The sequence below is a fragment of the Anabrus simplex genome, chromosome 6, assembly GCF_040414725.1.
Source record: "Anabrus simplex isolate iqAnaSimp1 chromosome 6, ASM4041472v1, whole genome shotgun sequence".
Lineage (NCBI taxonomy): Eukaryota > Metazoa > Arthropoda > Insecta > Orthoptera > Tettigoniidae > Anabrus > Anabrus simplex.
The window spans coordinates 23,587,554-23,613,835 of NC_090270.1; the positions used below are offsets into that span (position 1 = coordinate 23,587,554).

Here is a 26,282-nt window from a genome sequence, read left to right on the forward strand (position 1 = left end):
CCAGCTCTGAGAGGCCGGCGCACTGCCGCCTGAGCAACGGAGGATCCTTATAAGTACATTAAGAACAGTAAAATCAATTGGTCTCACCTCCTTCTACACCCCACCGTTAAGTTTATTTACCCCCCCCCCCAAAAAAAAATATTAAAAGAAGGCTTGTTTCTGTAGGTTTAAAGGAGATTCCAAACACCAATGTTCACGTCTATTACCTTCAGTTTTGAGATATAAGTATCCTCATAAAAATTATTTACTTTTTTCACTTCATTTCACACTACTCCCCCCCCCCAAGTGAATTGTCCGGCAAAAAATACTTGTTTCTTTAATAGTAAAGGATCTTCTAAATACCAATTATCACGACTCTAACTTCTTCAGTTTTTGATTTATGTGTCCTCATGAATGGAATTCAACGCCTTTAGACTCCCGCCCCCCAAAACGCCTTTTTCTTTGTTTTTAAAGGAGATCCAAATACAAATTTTAACGTCTGTAACAACTTTAGTTTTTATTAGATGTATGCGTTCTCATACAATTGAGTCAATTAATTTTTCTATTCTTTCACCCCCACCCCTTTCATTGGATTTTCCAAGAATACGTGTTTCTTTACTTTTAAAGCAGATTGCAAATATCAAATTTCACGTCTGTAACATCTTCATTTTTGAGATATCAGTAGCCTAATTAGAAGAATTCAACACCATTTTCAGTCTCTTTTACCCCCTCCCCCTCCACCCAAGTGGTATTTCCGAAAACTAAAAATACACGTTTCTTTATGTTTAACAGAGATTAAAAAATACCATTTTACACTTCTGTAACATGTTAAGTTTTTTTAGATTTACTGTAAAAATTCTCATTTTAAAATTGCACCCCTTTTGAGTTCCCCTTAAGTGGAGTTTCCATAAACAAATCACCTATGTTTCTTTACATTTACAGGAGATTCCAAACACCCACTTTTTACGTCTGTAACATTTTACGTTTCCAAGATGTTCTGTAGATATAGTCTTTCAAAAAATTCACCCCAATTTGTCACTCCTGTTTGACCGCCATTAATTGATTTTCCAAAAACTAAAAAATACGTGTTTCTTTATTTTTAAAGGAGATCCCATATACAAATTTTCAGTTCTGTAATATCTTTCGTTTCTGAGATATATGTATCCTCATTAAAGGCATTCAACCCATTTGGGATTTACAGGAAACAAAAAATACGCGTTCCTTTACTTTTAGAGGAGACTCTAACTACCAATTTTTACATCTGTAAATTTTTAAGTTTTAGGATGTAGACACACTCATTTTAAAAATTCATCCCTCCCTTTTCACCCACCAATATTTGGATTTTCCAAAAACGAAAAAAATACGTGTTTCTTTACTTTTAAAGTAGATCCCAAATACCAATTTTCAGGTCTGTAATATCTTCAGGTCCTGAAATATAAGTAGACTCATGAAAGGCATTGGACCCCTTTTTCAACCTTTTCCACCCTTCCTATTAGAATTTCCCGAAAACAAAATATACGTGTTCCTTTATTTTTAAAGGAGATTCTAAATACCAATTTTCACATCTATAACCTTTAAACGTTTTGAGATATACATACACTCATTTTATAATATTACCCCCTTTTCACCCCCCCTTAATTGGATTTTCCAGAAACAAAAAATACGTATTTCTTTATTTTTAAAGGAGATCCCAAACACCAATTTTCAGGTCTGTAATATCTTCAGTTTCTGAGATATAAGTAGCCTCATTAAAGGCATTCAACCCCTTTTTCACCCCTTTTCACTCCTCCTATTGCGATTTTTCGAAAACAAAATTTTTTTCCCTTTATTTTTAATGAAGATTCTAAATACCAGTTTTTACATCTGCAAACTTTAAAAGTTTGGAGATATAGATTCACTCATTTTAAAAATTCACCCCCTTTTCACCCTCCCATTAATTGGATTTTCCAAAAACAAAAAATACGTGTTTTTTATTTTTAAAAGAGATCAAAAGTACCAATTTTCAGGTCTGTAATATCTTCAGTTTCTGAGATATAAGTACCGGTATCCTGATTAAAGGCATTCAACCCATTTTTCCCCATTTTCACCCTTTTCCACCCCTCCTATTGGGATTTTCTGAAAACAAAAAAAAATACGTGTTTCCTTATTTTTAAAGAAGATTCTAAATACCAATTTTTACATCTGTAAACTTTTAAAGTTTTGAGATATATATATATATATATACTCATTTTAAAATTTCACCCCCCTTTTCACCCCCTTACCGAAGGAATATCCAAAAATCCTCTCTTAGCGAGCACCTGCATCTTAATACGTATATATCCCCAAAATTTCATTTCTTTATGTCCAGTAGTTTTGGCTCGGCGATGATGAATCAGTCAGTCAGTCAGTCAGTCAGTCAGTCAGTCAGGACAAGTTATTTTATATATATAGATTTACCAAGGTTATGGACACTGAGGTATGGTTCACTCGCTTGCCTCGCGCATTCGTCAGTCTGGCAGTCTCTTTAGTGTCGGTTAGTTACTTAGTGTGTAGTCCGACTCGTTGGTTGAACGGTCAGCGTACTGGCTTTCGATTCAGAGTGTCCCGGGTTCGATTCCCGGCCGGGTCGGGGATTTAAAACCTTAATTGGTTAATTCCAATGGCACGGGGGCTGGCTGTATGTGTTGTCTTCATCATCATTTCATCCTCATCAAGACGCGCAGGTCGCCTACGGGAATCAAATAGAACGACCTGCACCTGGCGAGCCGAATCCGTCCTGGGATATCCCGGCACTAAAAGCCATACGACATTTCATTTCTTACTGAGTGTGTAGTCAAATACTAAGTGATTGTAATTGTATAATCACACCGTACTTCTATTTAGTTGTAAAACATGTGTAATATTGATCCTTTGGTGAAAATTTTACTGTATAGCATTGAATCAAAATCTCAAAAAAACTATTACCCCACTTAAATTGGAAAACTGTCAACCTTTACCTCTCTCTCGAAATTCGGTCAGAGAGCATAAATAAACCTTACCCTTCTGTAGCTTTTCGTTATCAGTTTTGATGTATATCTCCCCCCGCCCCCTATATTCCACAAACCCGGGTAGGCGTACTGTTTGTTGTCTGTATATATTGCCCCCGCACTTTTAATTTCCAAGTGCCGCAACTGCCTGTATTTAGTCGGGTGGACTTTACAGAACATTTGAGTTTGTGAATTAAGATCCTGAATACAGCCAGAATACATCTTGATGCAACCTCTAGGGCTCAAAACCTTAGTTGTAATTTTGAGATCGACTACGGTATCGTTCAGTTCTTAAAATTTTCTTGAAAAAATTATCTTTCTATACTTTCTTCTTCTCTTATTTTATTTCTCTTTAAATGATTTTGACATTTTGTATCCAGCTACTTGAATATCTGTTTTCTCAATCTGTATTATTATTATTATTATTATTATTATTATTATTATTATTATTATTATTATTATTATTATTATTATCAAGCCTTAAGTTGGGTATTAGCTAGGCCGCGTCGTACTGGTCGTATAGCCCGTTGAGCCATCAGGATTTCTGCCTTCCAGTTTGATGTTAGGCATATCAGAGGATCTGAAAATGTGGTTGCGGATGGACTAAGCCGCATGTTTTCTCATGATGTGGAGACCACTGAACCGGAAGATAGCTCTTCTCTTCCCACGCCCATGCCTTCGGGTATTAACGCCATTCTAACTGATGCCCCCATGTTGTTTAGGGATATTGAAAAATACCAACATGAAGATCCAGTGCTGGCTCCTGTTATGGAAACCCTTTCTTCTGAGGAACATGTCGTTCCTTATGTATTGAGGAACGGGGTTTTGTGTTGCCCGTCGAGGCATGACCAAAAGATATAAGTAGTGGTTCCAGCCGTGCTTGTACTTATGATCTTCAAGTACTGTCATGAGACCTCATTAGGGGAGCGTTTAGGCAACTTCAAAACTCGGGAAAAGATCCGAGAGGTGTTCATTTGGAAAGGTATGGACGGCGAAATTCGAGAATTGGTAAAAGCTTGTAAATCTTGTTTACTCCACCTTGTCCACTAAGCTAGGTCTATTATCTTCTCATCAAGCGTCGCGCCCCATGGAACGCCTCTATATAGACTACGTCGGACCCTTACCCCAATCAAAGGGGAACGCCAATAAATTCATTCTGGTGTGTGTAGATGGTTTCACGAGTTTTTCCTGGTTATTTCCGACTAAGCTGGCAACCGCTCAGTCCACCATTTCTCGTTTAAATACTATATTTGCTTCTTTTGGTCCCTGTTAATATATAGTTTCTGACAATGCTAAAGCCTTTACATCCAACCTCTTCCGTAAATTCTGTTTTGATCTGTCTATATCACAGGTAACTACATCGGCGTATTATCCTCAACCATCTCTGGCTGAGCGGATCAATCGTAATCTTAGATCGGCTCTCATCGCATTTCATCATGAAGATCATTCCAGGTGGGTTACGTCCCTGCATTGGTTGGCCTTTGCTTTAAATTCGGCGGTTCATGAGTCACGTAAGTTCACTCCTGCTTCTTTGATGTTTAAATTTGTTCGTAACACGCCGCTCTCTAACCTTTGGTCACTTAATTATATTTTACCAGAGACAATAGATCCCGATAATATTAGAGATCTATGGAAGAAGGCTAAGGCCAATCTTAGTGTGTCCCATGAAGAGGTTAGGGAAAGATATGATCGTAGACGGAGGCCCACCAATTTAAAAGTTGGAGATCAAGTCATGGTTAGGAATTTTGTTCCTGCGGGCAAGCTTGCCCCCAGATTCCATGGGCCGTGCGTCATTTTAGAATTTTTGACACCAGTTACCTTATTGATAAGCAGTCCAGCCACAGAGAGGATCTTTAGAGTCCACCTCTCCCAGGCGATATCTTTATAATTGGTTTTCTTATATTCGTTAGACGCTAAATTTAGCAGGAGTTTGAAGGTTATATTTATTATTATTATTCGAGGCCTTCTGCCCCGATTATGTTATTAAATTTGGTATATGATCTGTATGTACGATCTTCCCCTCTGGTTTTCCTGCTGTCAATTCCTTAGTGGCCATTACCAAGCCCCCTGTCTCCTGCATCCACGCACTATTGGCACTCGAGCTCCTTCCACGCCGCCCGCCCCTCCACATCACCAATAAAGATCGTACTCTCAAGTCTCCAACAACACTTCTCTGTCGCCAAGATCTTAGTATTTCAGTGCCCCCTCAGCTGTCTGCCGCCGTTCTGTAACATCTTGTGAGGGATACAAGAGAGAAGAAAGGACCCACTTCGCTCTAGTAAGGCCTCCTTATGAACGACGCGCCGGTGTCCATCTCCCGGCAAAGACTGCAGTGCGGTGACACTACCGCCAACTCATCTGGGGACAGTACATATACATCCCATTCAAAATTAGCGCCTAAATGAACTCCTCTATCGAACAAAAGTGGAAACTACTACAACAGGAAATTATAACTTTAATCAGAAGATGCCACCACCGAAATATTATGTAATTTTGTTATTATGCAGTTTCCTAACCTGAGTGAATTTCTCCTTGTTTTGTTTGCCATTCATCAAGAAGTTTGGACATTCTTCCATAGATGACACTACCAAAAAAATTTATGATCATGCCCTCTGGTGCAAAATGAAAGTACTTATAATTTAAAGAAGTTTTGTATTTCTGGGTTTTTGTAACTGATTGATGTTCATTTATTTTTGGGTTGGCAATATTTCCTTTTTCTTTCCGACAGTTTTGAATCTAGCCAATCACTAATTTCTGTAATTAATTTTCAACCTATCACAGGCTTCTTGCTCGATTTTGAGTGTTACTTTTGAACCCAACCAATAAAATTGAGAGGGTGCGGCTAGTTTAGTCTTGAATGATCTCGAACCTTCCCTGAGGGTTTATAAACTGCGGATTTTTACGTTTCTTGGCCAATTGATCGTCGCCTATCTGAGCGTGTGTGCTTAAGCGGGAGGCGGGCGGCCTCTTTCGTCGGCAGCAGAACATCTATAAGGTACAGGCCACATAATTCCATCTTTCTTGCTGTAGCCGCAAAGTATTCCAAGGGGAAGGTCTGAATCTTTAACTATGTAATCTACTCTTCTAAAATGTAAATTTTCTGTTGGCTAATGTAAAATTTCATAAAATATTTAACTGTAAATCGGGGATAGAGAGTGATGTACCCTCCCGAGCTCCCCTTCATCTTGGTTTGAGGTGACTTCGTTTTGTAACGGTTTTCTGCCCGTAATGTGTTAAAGTGTTTTCCATGTGAGCCACTTCAGTAGTTTGGGAATAGCCCCTGCTTCATCGGCCGAGAGCCCTATAGGTTTTAATATTTCATTATCTGGAGCGCAGTGTTCGCCTTCATTCAGTTTGTGTTTCGGGCCGTTTACTTAACCTGTTCCTTTTCACAAAGGCCCTGTAGGTTGGGTACTAGATACCCCTGTATTACATTATCTTTCAATTTGTAAGTTGTGCCTTGAGGGACCAGTGATTGTAATTTTCTGATATTGCCTTGAAGAGGCTAGAAGATACTGAGAGCCTGTTCGCTCTTTTTCAAAGTTTTTGTAAGATTAATGAATGCCTCTGGGAGGCTTGAGGTTGTGATTTATGGAGCAAGTGCTCTTGAATTAGGGCATTTCTGCCCTTAACTAATTAATACCTCTTCCATTTTAAAAATTGTAAAACTAGGGTCTTGAACCCCAAAATTGTTAAGGTTCTGAATCTTGGATTTTTCCTAATCTGCTTTCAAGATTGGCACTGTACCTGATATGTTTTTACGTTCACCAAGTGAAAATTGTTAAGTTGTTGTTTTCTGAAAAAAATATAACCTTCCGTTCAAGTTTTGAAATTTATTTTGATATTATAGATAATATGAAGGGAACCGAAAAACTAAAACTTTTAGCGATCGGAAAATCGGCGAAGCCTCTCTGTTTTTGGTGTGAATTAATTACCGATCACGTACGAAGGCAACTCCTTAAGTCGTGGATGACAAGCTCTGTTTACGAATCTCCTCTGCGTGGTATTGACGAGAAGTTTCAACGTGAAGGGAGGAAATTTTAATCGTAACAAAGAAGAGACGAACGGATTTCCAAAGGTGTTAATGGAGGTATGTTTCTTGTTTCACTTCTGTATGTATTGTATGCTGTCTCTTAAAAAATTACTATAATAAGGATTATAATGAAACTGATGCAGTAAAATAGTTTGTTTGTATATTTTTAAGTACTGTTAAAAATAATGTATTCAGTATAAACTCGTAGATACATATGGTTCAATTATGTGCTATCGTGGTGCTATACATGCTCAAAAACGATATTCTCTATAGGCCTATCTCGATAACTCGAAATAAAATTTAGCTCCCGAGGGGATTCGAGATATTGAAATTCCACTGTATTTCTCTTCCTGTAGTATTTCTTCCACGGAACAATCATTCTAGAAAATAGAACGTATAAAGAACTATCGATGGAATGGTATGCCCAGTCAAGACAGATTCAGTAAATTCAGCCTGCTCAACACGGAATATGTCAGTGAAATCGTTAATACGTTTCCATCCCAGAAAGTACGTCGCATAATCTTAAAAAATGTGAGTGCAGTGACGTTTTAAATACGGTATCCAAAAATAGAACCATATACGTATTTATGTTGTCTTTCAATACGTGCAGAATATTTATTTTTAATAATAATAATAATAATAATAATAATAATAATAATAATAATAATAAATTAAATGGTGTATGGCTTTTAGTGCCGGGAGTGTACGAGGACATGTTCGGCTCGCCAGCTGCAGGTCTTTCAATTTGACTCCCGTAGGTGACCTGCGCGTCGTGATGAGGATGTAAGGTTGATGAAGACAACACAAACACCCAGCCTCCGTGCCAGAGAAATTAACCAATGCTGGTTAAATTTTCCGACCCTGCCAGGAATCGAACCCGGGACCCCTGCGACCAAAGGCCAGCACGCTAACCATTTAGCCATGGAGCCGGACATAATAATAAATGAGAAAGATGCACTCAAGAGAGCATTTGTGCATACGTTCAGTTATTGATTTTAGTCTGTTTTTGCACTTTGCTATGTGGTACGTATCATAACTCTTCTCGCATAGGCTAGTATACATACACACTGTTTGTCGGGTTTGTGCTATCTTGTGTTAACACAGATTTTATGGTTAAAAACCATGCATTATTTATTTTTTAAAAACAAAATCAATTAATTACTTTTTTGCAATTTGTTTTACGTCGCACCGACACAAATAGGTCTTATGGCGACGACAGGATAGTAAAGGCCTAGGAGTGTGAAGGAAGCGGCCGTGGTTTTAATTAAGGTACAGCCCCAGCATTTGCCTGGTGTGAAAATGGCAAACCATGGAAATCCATCTTCACGTCTGCCGACAGTGGGGCTCGAACCCACTATCTCCCGGTTGCAAGATCACAGCTCACAGCCAACTCGCCCGGTCAGTTAGTTTTGGTATACGAGGGTGAGTCAATAAATAAGTGGCAGTTTTCACCATAGACGGGATGCATTTCGCGATGCACTTCTTCTGTGGACAGTCCTTTGGCCCACAGAAAACGCACAACTGCACGCTGTTCTTCTCGTGTACAGTCATGCAACACATGTGCCATCGTGCACTAACAGCCTCTGACTGACTGGGTGTTAGAGGTGTGTCTTTTTTTTTTATATATACGGGGGGCCCCCGTAGCCCGCTCCCCCGCCGTGACCATCGACTCAATCTACATGGCCTCCGACATGCTATTAATTTCTAAGTAGAAAAGAGATAGCTGGGTAGAGTGGGAAGTGGTACAAGGAGTATCTGCCTGTTTCCATGTCAGACACGTTACCAGGCGAGATTGTGTTAGGTATATGGTGTTGAAGTATGGTATTGAAGGGTCAGGGAAAAACCACATAGGCAGAAAGAAGAAAGAGCCTACATGTAAAACCTGACATCTTTTGATAGCACATGCAAGGATGTGGGCTGGATAAAGACCAGAGGTTGTGTTAGTTAGGAATATGTGTCATGCAATCATAACCATTTACCTAGCTTTTGTCAATTATTATGGGGGATCAGTCCTACTTGTCACTGCTTGGTGCGGCTCGGGTCCGCTGGCCTCTGGGCTTTGGGCCACAGGTTAGTCCCTTGGTCCAGCAGCCAGCAGTCCCTGGTGCCAAGTCTCCTTTTAAGGAGAAGGGGAGTAGTGCCAAGCCTTACTTGTTGTAAGGAGCATCTTCTTTCCCGCCTGATGACGTCCCTTCTTTGCGGTGTTGGTGTCACACGCTTGTCTCTGTAAATATATACACATATATACACATCCTATTATATATACATTATTACTTTTCTTCTGTAGAGTGCGGGCTGCTTTTCCGCTCTCGTGTCCTGTAGAACAAGTACAAGTACAATTACTAGATTAATAGTTAATGGTATTAGCAGGGGTGGGTTTTTCGTCCACTCCTTTGTCGCTGGTGGGGGCGGGGTTGGATTGGATCGTCTCTTTCATGGCTGTATTGCCTTCGTCGTGTTGTATTTCTTCTCTCAATCCTCTCTCGCTTGGCTAAATCTGTAACATAGTAATAACATAATCTAGGACAAGGATGTAGGTAGTAAACAAGCATGTACATATGTACAGGTGTTGTGGTGTGTGTGCATAGTGTTAAGTGGTGCGGTGTAGTGAGTTGGTGTCAGTTTAAGAGCGAGGGCGGTTTTGGGCCCCCGGCCTCCTAGCCCTGTGCCTGAACAGAATGTGTTTCGGTGTGGGGTATTTGGTGTATAGGTCGACGTCATAGCGTCCTATTCCACTGACTAGTGGGTTGACCTTACTACCCCATGACTTCTTGTGCATTCGGAGTGTTTGCTTTCGTATGTGTTGCCTTATCGAGCTGACTTTCGCAATTGCGCGTAGGTGGCGTAATGGTGTGTCATACGGGAGTCTAGCCGCTACTCGAATGCATTTGTTTTGTATTAGTTCCAGCTTATCCAGGTTCGTCATAGCAGTGTAGCCCCAGGCGGGAGCTGCGTACGTTATTATCGGCCTAATTAGGGCCTTGTACATGTTTATTGCTACTCGCTTGTTAATACTGGGTCTTTTATTCAGTATCGGATAGAGCTGTGACAGTCGTGCGTTTGTTTTCCGCTGGATGTCTTTAATGTGATATAGCATGGTTAGTTTTCTATCTAGGACTACTCCTAGATATTTGACCTTGTCGTGCCATGCTATATCTCGATTGAATAGTTTGAGCGGTTTTATATTGGCTGGCATGTGTGTGCGTCTGTTCTTCCTAGTGAACATTACGGCTTGGCATTTGTCTACATTGACCTTGATACGCCATTTGGTTAGCCAGGGCTCCAGAGTTCGCAGTGCTACTTGTAGTCTCTTTCGGCTGCATGCTAGCTGAAAGTGTTGTACTGTGATAGCAGTGTCATCCGCGTAGAGGTGCGTGGTGGTGAGTTCCGCTGTCGGCATGTCATTCGTAAATAGAATGAACAGGATTGGCCCTATTAGTGACCCCTGGGCTACGCCCGTCCTGATCGGTCGCGTGCTTGACAGTGTGTTATGAACATCTACTTGGAACTCTCGGCCTTCCAGGTATGATTTAATTAATCTTATGTACCCTGGGTGGAATTCGAGGTCTATTAATTTCGCTAATAGGCCTTCGTGGCAGACTTTATCGAATGCCTTCTGGATATCAAGGAATACCGTGCCTGTGTCCCTCCGCTTGTTTAGTCCGATGGTCGCTTGTTCTAGGACCCGGGTAAGCAGTTGCGGGGCGGAGTGGCCGTTTCTAAAACCGAATTGTTCGTTTCGAACGATTCCTCTTTCCTTGATATGTGCTATGAGCCTTTTCAGCAGTATTTTCTCGAATACTTTGCTGAGGGCGTCCAGGAGACTGATGGGCCTGTAATTATTAGGGTTTGATTTGTCCTAGCCTGGTTTGCCGAATACAAGGATTCTCGCCTTTTTCCACTGTTCCGGATAATACTGCAATTGGAACATTGCATTGTATATTTTAGTGAGTAGTGCGAGGGCTTTCGGTGTTAGCTTTTGGAGTATTATGTTCTGAATCTCATCTGGGCCGGGTGCCTTCTTCGGGTTAAGGTGACCTATTATCCACTTAATTTCGTGGATATTAGTCTTCTTAACCTCGGGCTTAGGTGCGTTTGTTAGGAATTCAGCTACCTTGGCCTCTGTTTGCCTAATGAAGGCGGGGTCCGACGGTTCATCATTGGGCTTAAAGGCCTCTTCGAGTGAGTCGGCTATCACCTCTGCTTTATCTTGATTTTCATATACTGGTCCGTTAGGTCCCTTGATTGTTGGGATCACGTGCGGTTCTCGCGTGAAATACCTCGCTAAGTTCCACAGCGGTCTGGTATTTGTGTCAAACGTACTCAGTTTGTTATTCCAGATCCGAGACCTATACTCCATTATTTCGGTTTCGATTTCGACCCTGAGTTCATTTTTACGTATCCGGTCTTCATCGCGGTGGTGTCGGGCCCAGTTGCGCTTGTGTCTGTTACACTGGCGTATTAGGTCTTTAATGTGGGCCGGTATTTCAATGTTAGTGTTTTGTCTGGGTTTGTGTACCGGGATGCTCGCAGTTGTGGCTGCCTGGATCGCATTTACGAGTGTTTTTAGGGATTCATCCGTTTGGGCTGGGTTTACTATTTGTATGTCCTCAGTCCCCTGTAGGAGTGAATCGAGTTTTCTTTCAAATTTACCCCATTTGGCTGCTTTATAGTTGAGTCGGCGCTTGGGGTTATTCTCATATTCCTCCGGGTTCGCTTTCAGTGTAAATATTACTGGTTGATGCCTCGACCCTAGGTCGTTAATGACCTTTATGGTGTGTCTTTGAGGAATATTTCGCAGTAGGGCGATGTCCATCATTACGCCAGTGGTAATGGCTGCCGTGAGGTTCAGGTTCGGAAAGAAGGTTTTCAGGATTTCTTCTATCCTTTCCCTGAACGCCTTTACTGCCATGTTTCCCTCTGGCTGTTGAACCTGTGTTAGTGTTACTGGTGCAGGTGGTGAGATGGGTGTGACTGCTGTTGTGCAGGTTTTGGGGGTTGGGGTCGGATGCTGTTTTATTAGCGGCAGGTTCCTTGTGGGGGGTGGAGCTGGCCTGGGGCGGGCCCTGGGGCTGCTCCGGGGGAGCGTGCGTGGACTTAACCTGCCTTAGGTTGGGTCTTTGGGGTAGGGCCTTCTTCCTGTTTTTATTTTCGGAGGTCTTACTTTGAACGGAGGTGGCGGGTGCTTGGGCTGAGGGCCCGGTTTTGTGTGTACCCTCCGTCCTTGGGGGTTGCAAGGTGACTTTGCCTCTACCTGAAGGGTCTAATTTGCCTGATTGGCCTTGCTTTCGGCCCTAGGTGCCTGAATGGCCTGTAGGTCCTGATGGGTCCTTTTTGCCTAAGGGGCCTATTTGTTGTTGTTGTCTACGTGAAGCGTCTATGCCTGATGGGCCTGCTTGGGCTTTAGGGTTGCCACGCTTGTTACCCTTAGGCCCTTTGCCTTGAAAGGCGGCTTCGTAGTCCCTGCGGCGGGGACATTCTATATAATTAGCCGCGTGTTTCCCCTCGCAGTTGGCGCACTTTGAGTACGCTGGATCATTGCCGTGGGGGCAGTCGCGGGACAGGTGGGAGGCGGCGCATCTGCGACATCTGGGATCCAGCTGACATGTCGCCCCTGAATGCCCATGCCTCTGACACACTCCACATTGTGGGCCAGTGGTTTGCGGGCGGTACGGTTCGACTGTCACCAGCATGTTCTTCAGCATCCGCATTTTCCGCAGACTGTCCGCTCCCGGGGTATCCGCCACGGCAACTAGGAAGAGGCAGCCCTTGGCTGGCCTGTTTCCTGTTCGCATCCTGTGTACAGTAAGTGCTTTGATACCCTGGGCTTGCATGGCAAACCCGATATCACCTGGCACATACGTGTTATTGGGCGTTCTCACCACAAATCGCTTTACTGTTGAGTTGGGCAATATCTGTACAAACTTGATATTAAACCCTTTCAGCACTTTTATAGCGATTTCATAGCTTTCGAAGCTGGACATATGTAGCCGGATCGCTTCATGTGCGTTTATTCTCGGCTTAGAGAAATAATAATTTCTCTGCTCATGTGTCAGCTTTTTGAGAAGCTCCATTTCGATAAGTTTAATGTTGTTACTGTACACCGTAAAGGGTGGGGGTGGGGGGTCGACCCCTTACGGGTGGCTGGTTTACTTGTTTGTGTCTGCTGAGGTCTTATCTGTTGTGCCTGTCTCGTGTTAGTGTCTGGTGGTGGCATGATCGAGCTGTATGAGGTGTCTGTGGAGCTTTCGGCTCTGGTACTCGGTTTCCGACTCCCGCCCTGTTGGGTCTTGCGGCTCATAGGCTTGGTGTCTTTCCCTTTCTCCTCGCCTTTTCTCCTTCTCCCACTCTTGGCTTCCCTAAAACCGTCATCCTGGTTTCCCGGCTGGGTGGCTGGGTCCAAGGTTTCGGTCACCCCGTGCCCGGACGGCTCCTCTCCCTCCGTGCCTTCAGAGTCGGCATCCTGGGATATACTTGATGCATCTATCACCAGTCTTGCCTCATCTGGGTCGGAGTCCGATTCACCGGCTTGCCCGGGGGGGGGGGGGGTGGGTAGGACTTTACGTGGCGCCTTCCGCCGAGTCCGTCTTTTCTTGCCCTCTTTCCTTCCCTTGGGCGCCGCCTCATCGCTCGGGTTGGCGGAACTGGGTCCCGCTTTCCCGGCGTCCAGCTGGCTTGCCACTAGGTTGGGTTTGAGGGCAAGGTTTGTGTTGGGGGGAGAAGTAGTCTCCTGTTTGTGTTCACGTGTCTCCCCAGTCACTGGCTCAGTGAAGTCATGTGACAGTTCCTTCCCAAGTGCGAGTTCCGGCACTTCAGGGTCGAACCCCGGTTCCCGTTCACTCGCACATAACGTCAGGCCTCCTGGTTCGCTTTCCCCGCGCTGCGCGCTCTTTTCTCGGGGCTCAGCTCGAGAGCCAGCCGACCGAGTGGGCAGCAGCTGCACAGGTATGTGCTTGCCAGCGGCTACTGACGGGGTGGTTATGGGGGTTGTCCTGGTGGTGGTGGTGGTGGTGGTGGTGGTGGTCGTGTTCGTGGTGGTGGTAAGCGCAAAGTACTGCGTGGCGCACCCCGTTACGTGAGGTTCGTGCGTCAGGTTTACTTACACAGAATCAGGGGTGAAGTCTGTTCTGTGCTCCTCTGGCGCATTTCGCTCACTGCTCACGGGGGGCACGCTGTGTTGGGTCGCCACCGGTCCCCGCTCGACCGGATCCTTGGCCGTAGCGGGGGCCGTTAGCTCTGAGCTGTGCGCTTGCGGTCGGCCATCCATGTACTGACCAAGGCCTATGTTGCTTAACTGCGGTGATGGGATTTTCACCGAAGTACACAGCAGAGCATGGCCGTTAGCAGCCTGGGATGGGCTCACTGGGGACGTGTTAAGGAGTAAGCCCTTAAGGATGACCCTGTGTGATGATATAGGGCTGGTCAGCCCTAGCCTACTGAAAGTGGTTGGCGGAGGGGTGCGCTGTAACAACTGCGCTGTTCCCTCCGCTGGTGGGCTGACGGCCGTGGAGTGAGTAGCTTGTCGTGATAACGGCTGCCCCTCACTCTCCGTCAGGCGTCAGTTCTTGAGGATCGTCGTCGTTGTCTGTAGTGGCTCCAGACTCACTGACAATTTGCTCTTTCCTAAGTGCATTTTTGCTCTTTTGAAGATGAGTCTGGAGCCGTGTGTTTGTATGTGGGGACATCTAAATCGAACTAGTGGACGCGGGATTATCCCTTGTTACGGGGGTCCCTGGGCCACAGAATCCCTATCTAACCCTAGGTACCGAGAGGCGGTAACCGGCTGGGGCAGGTAGTGTAGTCTCTCGAAGTTCTCGGTGAAAGGAGAGAGAGAGCGCAGCGAGAGGTACGTACGTGCTTCCACTACGGCAGTCAACTCGTCCTTCAACCGGTACAAGCACAAATAGAGCTGTGGAACATAGCATATTAGGCTTACGTACTCAGCGGACGCACGATTTGCTCTGTTCTTCGATTATGTCATGATCACGCGTGTCTTATCTGATTCGATAATTGCCCATTGGTGGTAGGTTGAAAGAATCGAAAATATTTTTATCTTCAATTAATAAATACATACATAATAATGTTATTTGTTTTACGTCCCAATAAGTACATTTACGGTTTTCGGAGACGCCGAGATGCCGGAATTTAGTCCCGCATGAGTTCCTTTATGTGCCTCTAAATCTACCGATACGAGGCTGACGTATTTGAGCACCTTCAAATACCACCCGACTGAGCCAGGATCGAACCTGCCAAGTTGGGGTCAGAAGGCCAGCCAGGGCTGTGCCGACCAAGCTACTCCGCCCGGCACAATTTTATTTCAAGAAGTAAATTACAAGTAGACTTTCTGGAAAAAGTAACGATTACAAATATTTTTTAAAAATGTAATAGTTAGAGATAATCCGATTACTTTTACTCAGTTACTTCCCAACTAGGAAATTGATAATATTTTGTGTGCAATTCTTCCCTAAGATTCTGGCATGTGAATGACCTATAATGTTGTTTAGAAATCGCCGATGATCATTTTGAAATATCTGACGTTTTAAAAAGTATTCAGTGTTGTGAATTTAAAATGTTCATTGATCAAATTCGCCAGATTAAATGATTAGTTATAGTATTAAAAGTGACGTTTAACTATATTTTAACTAGTTAAGAAAAACAGTCATTAATAATAATCACAATAATATATTATTATTATTATTATTATTATTATTATTTGTAGAAACGTTTTAATGCTGAAGTAGATTACTGTGGATTTCTTCCGTTCGCATGAAATATTGAACACCATACCGGTATGTGTCCGTCCTGTTCTTGTCACAACCTCCCTAACGGTACGGGACGACGACGGCTGTGTCACTGGACCGTTTGCAAATAGCAGTAACAACACTTCCCGGTACAGCAAATTGCGAGTCGCAGCGCAAGACCGTCACAGTCTGGTCACAGTAGCAGACAGCAGTGGACCGGTAGCAGCAAACTGCGAGTCGCAGCGCAAGACTGTCGCAGTAGCAGTGGACCGGTAGCAGCAAACTGCGAGTCGCATCGCAACACTGTCACAGTAGCAGTGGACCGGTAGAGAAGAGGATCCTGGAGCAGGTTGTCACTGCTCCATTCGGAGAATAGGTGACGCGTACCGGTACGCCAGTACAGACACACCTCACTTGGAGTCCACAGCTAACTTGACGGTGGCCCCACCTCAGACAGCGGGAACACTGCAAGAGCTGCTGAGGGGGACGTTTTAGTCTCACCTGTCTGCCGCTACCCGCTGAGGTCCTCTCCTGATTGGCTCCTCGGTTGACTGCTCTCCTGGGAGCAGTCTTGGGTTGCGGCTGGGCGGTCCTCTCCTGATGAGCCAGCGTCGCCTTCTGGTTCCTGGTGCGTCGTCGTCTTCTTCTTCTTCTTCCCTGGGGCTGCTTCTCGGCTGGGGGGAGGCCTCGTCCTGGTGGCCCTCCTCCCGACCTAGTGACCCCGGGGTGGCTGGTGGTTCCGCTGCGTTGCCATCTGCTTCTTCCTCCTGGCTGGCGGCGGCGGCGTCGGTCGGTGCTAACACTCGACTGCGTTCCCTATCCTGTGTGGCGCACATCGAGGTCTGCATCTCGAACGACATGTTGACTGGCAGGGCCTGGGCGGCGGCCTCAGCACGCCAAGGGGCGTCCTTGTCCACTGCCGTGCTGCTATCCACCATCACGGGCGCTCTCCTGGTTTGCGCCCGGGTTACAGGCCCCTCCTGGTAGGCCTGCGTCTGCGACCACTTCGCCTTGGTAGGTGGTCGACGATCCTGGATGGCGGCCTTGTTGGTCTGCGTGTACTTCGTAAAGTACCGCATTCCAACTGGGGTCGCGCCGTCGCGGCGCTCGGGAGCGCCGCCGTCGTCCTCGGTCCTTGGCTCCGTCTGCGTGGCTGCCTCCTGGTAGCCCGAGACGTCCAGGTGCTCCCTGAGTCCTGGTAGTCGGACTACTTGGTGCTGCTGGGACGCCAGCTCTTCGTATCTCCTGAGGCTGGTTGCATCCCTAGGGCGGAAGATGACCGCACAGCCAGGGATCACCTCGCTGATGATCTCGAAGAGCGACTCTCCGATGAACTCCGCGATGGCTTTATGGAGGTCGATTATATAAATCGTCTCCTCGTAGGTGTGCTTCCCCCATCGGTTGTACACCAACAGCGCCGGGCGTCGGAGATCGGGAGCGTCCACAGCTATGAGCGCCGCTTGTAGTTTCGCTACGGCTCTCCCGCAGTCGTAGTCGGCCGGTCTCGCTGGAACAGTTAGCTTCTCCATCCTGGTCCTCCTGAAAGAGAAGTAGCGAGCACTGAAAAGTGCTCAGCTCTGACAAATGCTCTTTCGAAGATGTACTAATAAGTACAAGAGCCTGGCTGATACTTGAAAAGTACAGAGCGCCTGGCAAGGAGAGAGAGAGCGCAGCGAGAGACACGTACGTCCTTTCACTTCGGCAGTCACCTCGTCCTTTCAGCTGGACCGGTCTGTCACTAGACTGGCAGCGTGTCATCGCGCTCTGCATGGTATGCCATGCCGTGCTCCTCAGCTCCATCTGTGGTTGGACCGGTTTGTCACTGGACCGGCAACGTGTCACTGCTTCAGTCGTGTCACTGGAGCAGTTGGAGCAGTGACACATTATTTCTGGACCGTCACACCTCTACGGGTGCCTGCGAGATATCGTACGACAAGCATACATATGCTGCCATCTGCTGGCAAAACTTGCGCACGTAATTTCAAATGGTATAAGGCTACACATGTTTGCGACTTATTTATTGACTCATAACTACATTAAAGTTTTTCTTGTAGGCTATCTGCTGCAGTAAAATTTACGTGTGTTATTGACAGGGTTTGCAAATTTTCTTTGAGAAGGCCCAACTTTGTTTTCTGCAGGCGGGCCCAAATAAATTATTTATCAGGCTCTGTGCTCTTCTGTACTCCCATAGCCAGGAGATTCTTCATATTTACCTTGAAACTATTGTTTGTACAGGAAGAAATCGTAGCCCAAAGGTGTAGCATTCCCGGCCTCATAAGAACAGCTGACCACGAACCTACTACGCTGGCGTAGCAGTGGGGAGAGGTGATACTCCCACGTGGCGCGTCCCAGGTGGAGGATAGGGGGATCCTAACCGGCTTGCCGGCGGTCTTGAGGGAAATAAAATACCTCTCGCGGACCACACAACCCCCTGTGGGTGGGGGACGCAGATGAAGAATACACCCACGGTATCTCCTGCCTGTCGTAAGAGGCGACTAAAAGGGGCGACGAAGGGATGATCAAATTATAATAATGAGACTACTTGTAATTAGTGCCATCACGCAGGGAACACCATGGGTCGCATTTACTTGCGCGTAGTACCATGCTACGGTAACCGAGTAGACCGTACAGCCAGGGACTCGACGCCGAGTGTTGGGCGGCGGAAAATAACCTGACTCCCCACAAGAGCCAACGGCTTCGGGCGGATGAGCTCTTGTGGGAGGGTAATGGGCCCTCAGCAGAGGAAATGCTGCTGAAATACCATTGAGCTGCAGCGTCTGTACCCCAGAGGGGCGGCTGCAAAAGGCGTCTGTTCTCCAGGTTAGGGGCGGCCTAATTATATGCTGGCAGTAGCTATAAAATGCCCTCAACGACAGACGAAGCGACCCGTCGGTTGAGGAATCATTTGTCGCATCTATGGCTACGTCTCTTCTAAATTCGGAACATACTAGGGCGTCCCCTCAAAGCGATGCGCGCCACTTACGCCCGAGTGACGTGATAAATGAGCAAGGGTTACCTACTCATGGACGGGGTAGGCTAAAGAAGCTAGTTCAACCCAAACAACTACTGAGATTTGCTACTCTCAATATTGGTACGTTGACAGGCCGACATCGTGAACTAGCAGAAATGCTTAAAAACAGACGTGTCAACATTGCCTGCATCCAGGAAACCAAGTGGAAAGGTTCAAAGGCAAAAGAAATCGGAGATGGCTACAAACTCATCTATCATGGTACCAGTACACGAAATGGTGTAGCAATAGTCGTCGACCAGAACTACTGCAACAATGTCACCAGTGTCAACAGGGTGTCAGATAGGCTTATGTCTATCAAGATTGACTCAACTTCCATCACTGCCCACATTGTATCTTGCTATGCACCTCAAACTGGATGCACTGAGGATGAGAAGGATGAATTTTGGAACAGTCTGGATGCCCTCCTTCGAGCAATTCCCCAGGATGAGTCCATTATTCTTGGAGGAGATTTAAATGGACATGTCGGGTCTCACAAAGAAGGATATATGCGATGCCATGGAGGACATGGGTTTGGTGTGCGAAACGATGACGGATGTCGGATACTCGATTGCGCAGAGGCTCATGATCTGATTGTTACCAACACATATTTTAAAAAGAGGCCAACACATCTGGCTACTTATACAAGCGGTGGTCATGCTACTCAGATTGATTATTGGCTAATCCGTAAACAAGATTTTAAGCTGGTAACGGACACTAAAGTAATTCCGTATGACAGCATTGCCCCTCAACACCGATTGCTTGTCCTCGATATTCGTAGCAATGTTACACAACCCAAACCTAAACCTAAGACTGGGCCTGACCGAATTAAGTGGTGGCGGATGAATGCCCAACGAAACGAGTTGATGACAGCCTTGGCAAACTTCTCCGTGAAGTCCGATCAATCGGTTCAAGACATGTGGAAAGATGCTGTGAAACAAATACATCAGGCGGCGACAAAAACGTTGGGAAAAACCATACCCGGACGAAAATATATTGATAAACAAACCTGGTGGTGGACAGACGAAGTCAAGCAAGCAATCAAGGAGAAAAAGATAGCCTACAAGACTTGGTGGAACTCACGTCTTGATACTGATCTTCAGCAATATCGCGACCTGAAATCTGCAGCAAAAAGAGCTGTAGCTGCAGCAAAGGACCATTATTACCAGTCACTATACGACCAGCTTGACACACCATCAGGAGAAAACAATATATATCGTCTTGCTAAGTCCCGTCACCGTTCAACTCAGGACATTGGACACGTAATGCACATCAAGGGAGCCGACGCCAAACTGCTACGAGATCAACAATCCATTCTCCAGCGTTGGGCAGATTACTTTAATAACATCAGCAACAAAGAATTTACGCATCCACCAATTTCTAGTCCTGATCCTATCGTAGGCCCTGTTCCCTCAATTACATCCGAGGAAGTAATGCTTGCCATTAGCAAAATGAAAAATGGAAAAGCAACTGGTCCAGATGACTTACCAGCGGAAATCTGGAAAATGCTCGGAAAGCCTGCTTCAGAGTTCCTTGTCTCACTCTTCAACCGAATCATCGCCGAGAAACAGCTTCCACACACATGGACAACTAGCACAACAGTTCCAATCTGGAAGGGAAAAGGAGATGTGAGTGATTGCTCGACCTATCGCCCTATACGACTCCTCTGTCATACTTTCAAGATCTTTGAACGTGTACTTGACAGCAGACTCAGATGTATTGTCTCTGTAACACCAAACCAGTGTGGATTTATTAAGGGATGCAGTACCATCGATGCAATCCATGCCACACGCCTCTTGATGGAAAAGCACAGAGAGAGACAGAAGAGTGTACACATGGCATTTCTAGACCTAGAAAAGGCTTTTGACCGTATCCCACACGAACTTATTTGGCGAGCTCTTCGCTGTCATGGCGTCCCTGAAGAGTATGTAAGCTGGGTGCAACTTCTGTATCGCAATTCCACTAGTGTTGTCCGGAGTCCTGCTGGAATCTCTCCGCCTTTCGATATCACTGTGGGTGTTCATCAAGGTTCTGCCCTTTCACCATTGCTATTCATCCTCTGCATGGATACGGCAACAGCTGACATACAGACTTCACATCCCTGGACCCTTCTTTATGCCGATGATGTGGTACTTGCACAAGAAACCCGTCCTGAACTCCAGCATCAGGTTCAAACGTGGAAGGACAGACTGGCTGAAAATGGACTGCACCTCAATATCCAGAAGACAGAATACCTGGAATGTGGCCCCCAAACCAGAGGTACCATAAGTATCAGTGAAGAAGACCTGCAGAAGACCATGCAATTTAAGTACTTAGGATCCGTCGTCACCTCAAACTGTGACACCACTCCTGATACTCGGATGAGGGTAAATGCAGCTTGGCTCAAGTGGAGACAGGTCACTGGAGTCCTCTGTGATAAAAAGATGCCTCAATATCTAAAGGCAAAAGTTTATAAGAGTGTGGTACGGCCAGCAGCGATCTATGGGACTGAATGTCGCCCCATGACGAAACAACAGGAGCAAATGTTGACAACCATGGAGATGAAGATGCTTCGATGGTCCATGGGGCTGACCCGATGTGACCACATAAGGAACACGGACGTCCGGCAAAGGTTTGGTGTCGCGCCCATCATAGACAAAGTGAGGGAAGCCCGTCTCCGCTGGTACGGCCACGTCATGAGAAAACAGGACGACTCAGTTGCCAAAACAGCGCTCCACATCAACCCAGAGGGAACAAGACCACGAGGAAGACCGGCAAAGAGATGGACTGACAACATCAGGGCAGACATGCACAGTGTTGGCTTAACACCAGAAGATGTCAACGACAGACAGAAATGGAGGAGATGTAGCAAAGCAGCAGACCCTGCAAGTCGGGATTAATGCTAAGAAAGAGAGAGAGTACCACTATATTAGGTACACAATAGGTTTGTGATTAGTAGCGACAGTGAGTGCTCAGGATGCAGTTTACAGTACCTGTGATTCGTACCACTATATGAGCGACACCATGGGTGAGCGGCACCATGGTTCTGCCTTGCCTATGATTAGTACCTACTATGTGAGGAACACCACGGGATAGTGAGAGTCCCTGTGGTTAGTCCACTTATGTGAAGAACATCATAGGTTTGCGTTGCCTATAAATAGCGACACAATGTGCGAAACACCATAGGTCTGTGTTACATGTGCGCATTACATTACCTGTGAGCAGTACCATAATGTGTGGAATACCGCGAGTATACGCTACTTTTGATTAGTACCGCAACCTGACAAATGCCATGGTTCTACTTTCCTAGCGATAAGTACCATTATGAGGGGCCGATGACCTGGATTTTAGACCCGTTTAGAATACAAGCATCATCGACTCAGTATTGTGCTTTAGAAGCAGTCCCTTGGTCAGTAATACTAATGGTTAACGCTAGTTTCTGGGAATGTAGAGCATTGCGGGTGGGATCCACTGATTGTTTTAACTTCATATCCAACTATTCATTCCTCGTCCTCACGTTTTGAATTCTGGTCAGTGGAGGATTGTGGATTTTTAACTGACCTTACATTTCGTCTCATTTTGTGCCATTAGGGGCCGATGACCTAGGTGCTAGGCCCCTTTAAACAACAAGCATTATCATCATCATCATCAAGAACAACTGAAGAGCTATGGAATTAGCAGACCGCGTCACGAAAGCCAAGCTTCACGGCTGAACTGTGTGTGTCATGGGTTAATGAAACCGTCGTATTAGTGTGGCGGAGAGAGTTGATTGTTCCGTTTGTGCTGTGTGGCTGTTGGTTTGCATTCGGGTGATTGTAGGTTCGAACGCCACCGCCGAAAGCTCTGAAATTTTTTTTCGTGGTCTCCCATTTTGACACCGGCCAATGCAGCGGCTGCTTCCTTCCTTTCACCAATTTTTTGCTTTACGTCGCACCGACACGGATAGGTCTTATGGCGACGATGGGACAGGGAAGATCTAGGAGTTGGAAGGAAGCGACCGTGGCCTTAATTAAGATACAGCCCCAGCATTCAAACCTACTGTCTCCCGAATACTGGATACTGCACCAAAAATTTGAAAGTGTCTCTAGAACGTTAAAAACCATAGGAAAGAAAAATTACTCGAAGACTGTGGGGTTGAAGATATCAACATGGAATAAGTCAGCCATACTTAGACTGTATGGTGCTTGTTTTCAGCAGAAAACAACAAGGTTATCAGCATCACCTACTGTCACTCGAAGAAGGAAGGGTAAAACTTCTGATTCGTCAAAATTGAGCGGATCGGCCTCGCGGTGTAAGGGTAGCGTGCCTGCCTCTAACCCGGAGGCCCTGGGTTCGATTCCCGATCAGGTCTGGGATTTTTACCTGGATCTGAGGGCTGCTTCGAGGTCCACTCACCCTACGTGATTACGATGCAGGAGTCGTCCGACGGTGAGATGGCAGCCACGGTCTAGAAAGCCAAGAATTCGTCGTGCTGACCACACAACAACTCGTAATCTGCAGGCGTTCGGACTGAGCAGCGGTCACTTGCTAGGGCTGCACAATGGAGTCTGGTTTGGTTTTGGGCTATGGGAGGCAGGAAAATGAAATACTTGCCTGGGCTTTGCAGACCTAATATGATCGGGATAGAGGTACAAGGCTTTACTAGGATAGGTCAGGTAAGTGGATAAAAATTCATGAATATCTATGTTATCACAGCCAGTACGCAGTGGCGGCTGGTGCAGAAAATCAGTTGTGTGCTGTAACCCATCCCCACTCCAAAAAAATAAATATTTAGAAACATACTGTATGTGGTTTTCGAGAGGCTCTCCACTGAGTTTTCCACACTGAACAAACACGCAAACAACCCCAACACATATCTCATAAAATACTATAAAACTATATAATTAAACACACAATAACATATGCAATGGCAAAATATTCACGATCTCAAAAACTTGATGTGAGCGAGCAAAAACAGAACTTCCCAATGTTACCAACATCATTGAAATAAAACCAGCAACGTCGTAATGCAAAATTATATGTTATGTTTTTATAGTGTCATTTATAAACTAGACATATTAATTAAAGAAAATCACAATATCATGTCCTTATTTTGACAACATAAAAAGTACAATTTTTATAGTTCATCGATTTGCAAATGTGACTATGGAATAGGCAAGTTGGTGGTATTAAAAGACCTGGCGCGAACAGCTCTATAGAATTTCGTATTCCCGTTTGCTTTGAGCGATCCTCTCTTAAATACTACCGCTGAGTCAAGAGGGTGCCAGCTGCCACGTTCTCATATCGGTCGTAATGCAAGTGTGACTACCGCAAATGATGCCTCTCTGTGGTCGAACGAAGAATCGCTGTGAAGTGATGGCTGTTGTTTCCACAGCCTGTCGGAACCGATCGGAACATATTCTCTTTGTATCGGAAAAGTTCGGCACGCATGCGCAAAAGGGAGAGTTCCTGCTGTCTGTGAGCTGTGATCGCACAGCACCCGGCGTGGAGCGCACCAGTAGTTGCCTGGTTGTGAGGGGAGTTGAATAATGTCCTATTCTTTGGCTGACGTCTTTTTCAATGCACTGTACAGTACAGTATTTGATTGTAGATAATATTTTTAAACTAATTTAATTTTCCCAATAGGCAATGTGCTGCAGCACTTCAGCACATAAGGTACGGCCGCCCCTGCCAGTACGATAAAAACGTATAAGAAATAAACATTAAACTCGTGACCTCTTAACGTGCAGGGATAATAGAAAATCTTTTGCTTGGATGACGGTGAATAGTTTCTATTTGGCTGTAGCAAAACTTATCAGCGCCTTAGCTGCTGGCTTTCCACTCGAATTTGGGTTGGTTAGCACCTTCAAAAAATAGCATGTGGCATTTGGAAGGCCATGCGGCCTTCAACCGCCCACCAGACCGTTTAAGTGAATCATGATATCTCCAGTGACCAGAGCTTTTCCTGATTCAGTCACCAGGCATAACTCCTAGATCATCATACTAATCTACTCCATCCACAGGTTGGTGGACAACATGAAGTAGTGTATTGGCTGCCTTCTTTCAGCCAGTTGTTTGATTTCTTGTTAAGTTCTAATTGCTATCGAGGACTGATGTTCTAGGTTTTCCTCTGCCTATTCTATCTCCAACATTCCCTTTAAGTATCGTGGAGCATCAATTGGAGTGTCTTATCAGTTAACCGATAACTAATAATAGTATCGTCCCACAACTACTTTTTTTGACGGTTTTCGGAGAAGTCGTGGTGCCGGAATTTTGTCCTGCAGGAGTTCTACCGACACGAGGCTGACGTATTTGAGCACATTCAAATACCACCGAACTTAGCCAAATTGGGGTCAGAAGGCCAGCGTCTCAACCGTCTGAGCCACTCAGCCCGGCGGACCGATAACATTATTGTAGCCTAGACTGTAGTACCTTATTCCCAGAATTTATGGTACCGATTTTCATTAAATTCTTTTCATTCATTTTCTCGTGGTTCGGCGTTGATATGGACTTAGTAACAAAAATCACAGCCAGTACGATAAAAACGTATAAGACATAAATGATCGGAAATTTAACTCTCCATAACTTTAATTATGTCGTATTTATCGATACAATTAATAACATAAATATTTGAGTATTAAATTTTAGGCCTTCCCCTAAACTAGGGTTTCTCAAACTTTTTCTGTTGCGCCCCCTTTTGAAACATGAAATATCTAGCGCCCCCCTACTACCCTACTCTTCTTTCCTTTTTTTAGCACTTCTCATAGGCTACTTCGCACAAAAACGGATCACGAGATCTACAGTAATTGTTTATGTCTAATTACTGCAACTTCTTATTTTGTCTACCGCTTTTCCTACACCTGTGGGGTTGCGGGTGCGAACTGAGTAACACATGTGGATTTGGCCTTGTTTTACGGACGGATGCCCTTCCCGACGCCAACCCAATATGGAGGGATGTAATCCCCATTGCTTGTTTCTGTGGTAGTTGGTAGTGTATTGTGTTGTCTGAATATGAAGAGGAAAGTGTTGGGACAAACATAAACACCCAGTCCCCGGGCCAGAAGAATTAATCAGAGGTGATTAAAATCCCTGACCTGGCTGGGAATTGAACCCCAAACCCTCTGAACCGAAGCCCTCAATGCTGACCGTTCAGCCAATGAGTTGGAGAGTCTAATTACTGCAATTACCAGTTAATAATAATAATAATAATAATAATAATAATAATAATAATAATAATAATAATAATAATAATAATAATAACACCACATAATTTACTATTCTTAGAGTACATCAGAATTCAATTTTTGAAAAAAAAACAAAAAACGCATTTGTATTAGTCCAAGGCGTTGGAAGTCAACTATTACTACTTGCTTATAAAAATCAACAGCTGCATGTGCAGTTATTGGAATTGAACAAATTTTGTTTATTTCAATAATTAGCTTTTGTTCGTCTTGATGGATGCCATTGCAGAAAATGTTGACAAAGGTTTTAGAGGTGTGTTACATCAATTCCACTAATTTTACCAAAATCTAACTAATTTTCCTCCAGGAATTCATTTG

At 45.0% G+C, this 26,282-nt stretch overlaps 1 protein-coding gene across 2 annotated transcripts in view; it reads left to right on the forward strand.

The window, feature by feature from the left end:
* LOC136875423 (5-oxoprolinase) overlaps nt 1-26,282 on the forward strand; it is a 352,212-nt gene that overhangs the window by 69,590 nt on the left and 256,340 nt on the right. The window contains exon 1 of one of the 2 annotated variants that reach the window (XM_067148980.2): nt 10,417-10,540. The exons of the other annotated variant lie outside the window; for it this stretch is intronic. Within the exon in view, the coding sequence (XP_067005081.2) occupies nt 10,508-10,540 (33 nt within the window). The 5' untranslated portion in view covers nt 10,417-10,507. Of the gene's footprint in view, nt 1-10,416; nt 10,541-26,282 lie in introns of those variants that run through there. 2 annotated transcript variants of the gene reach the window in all.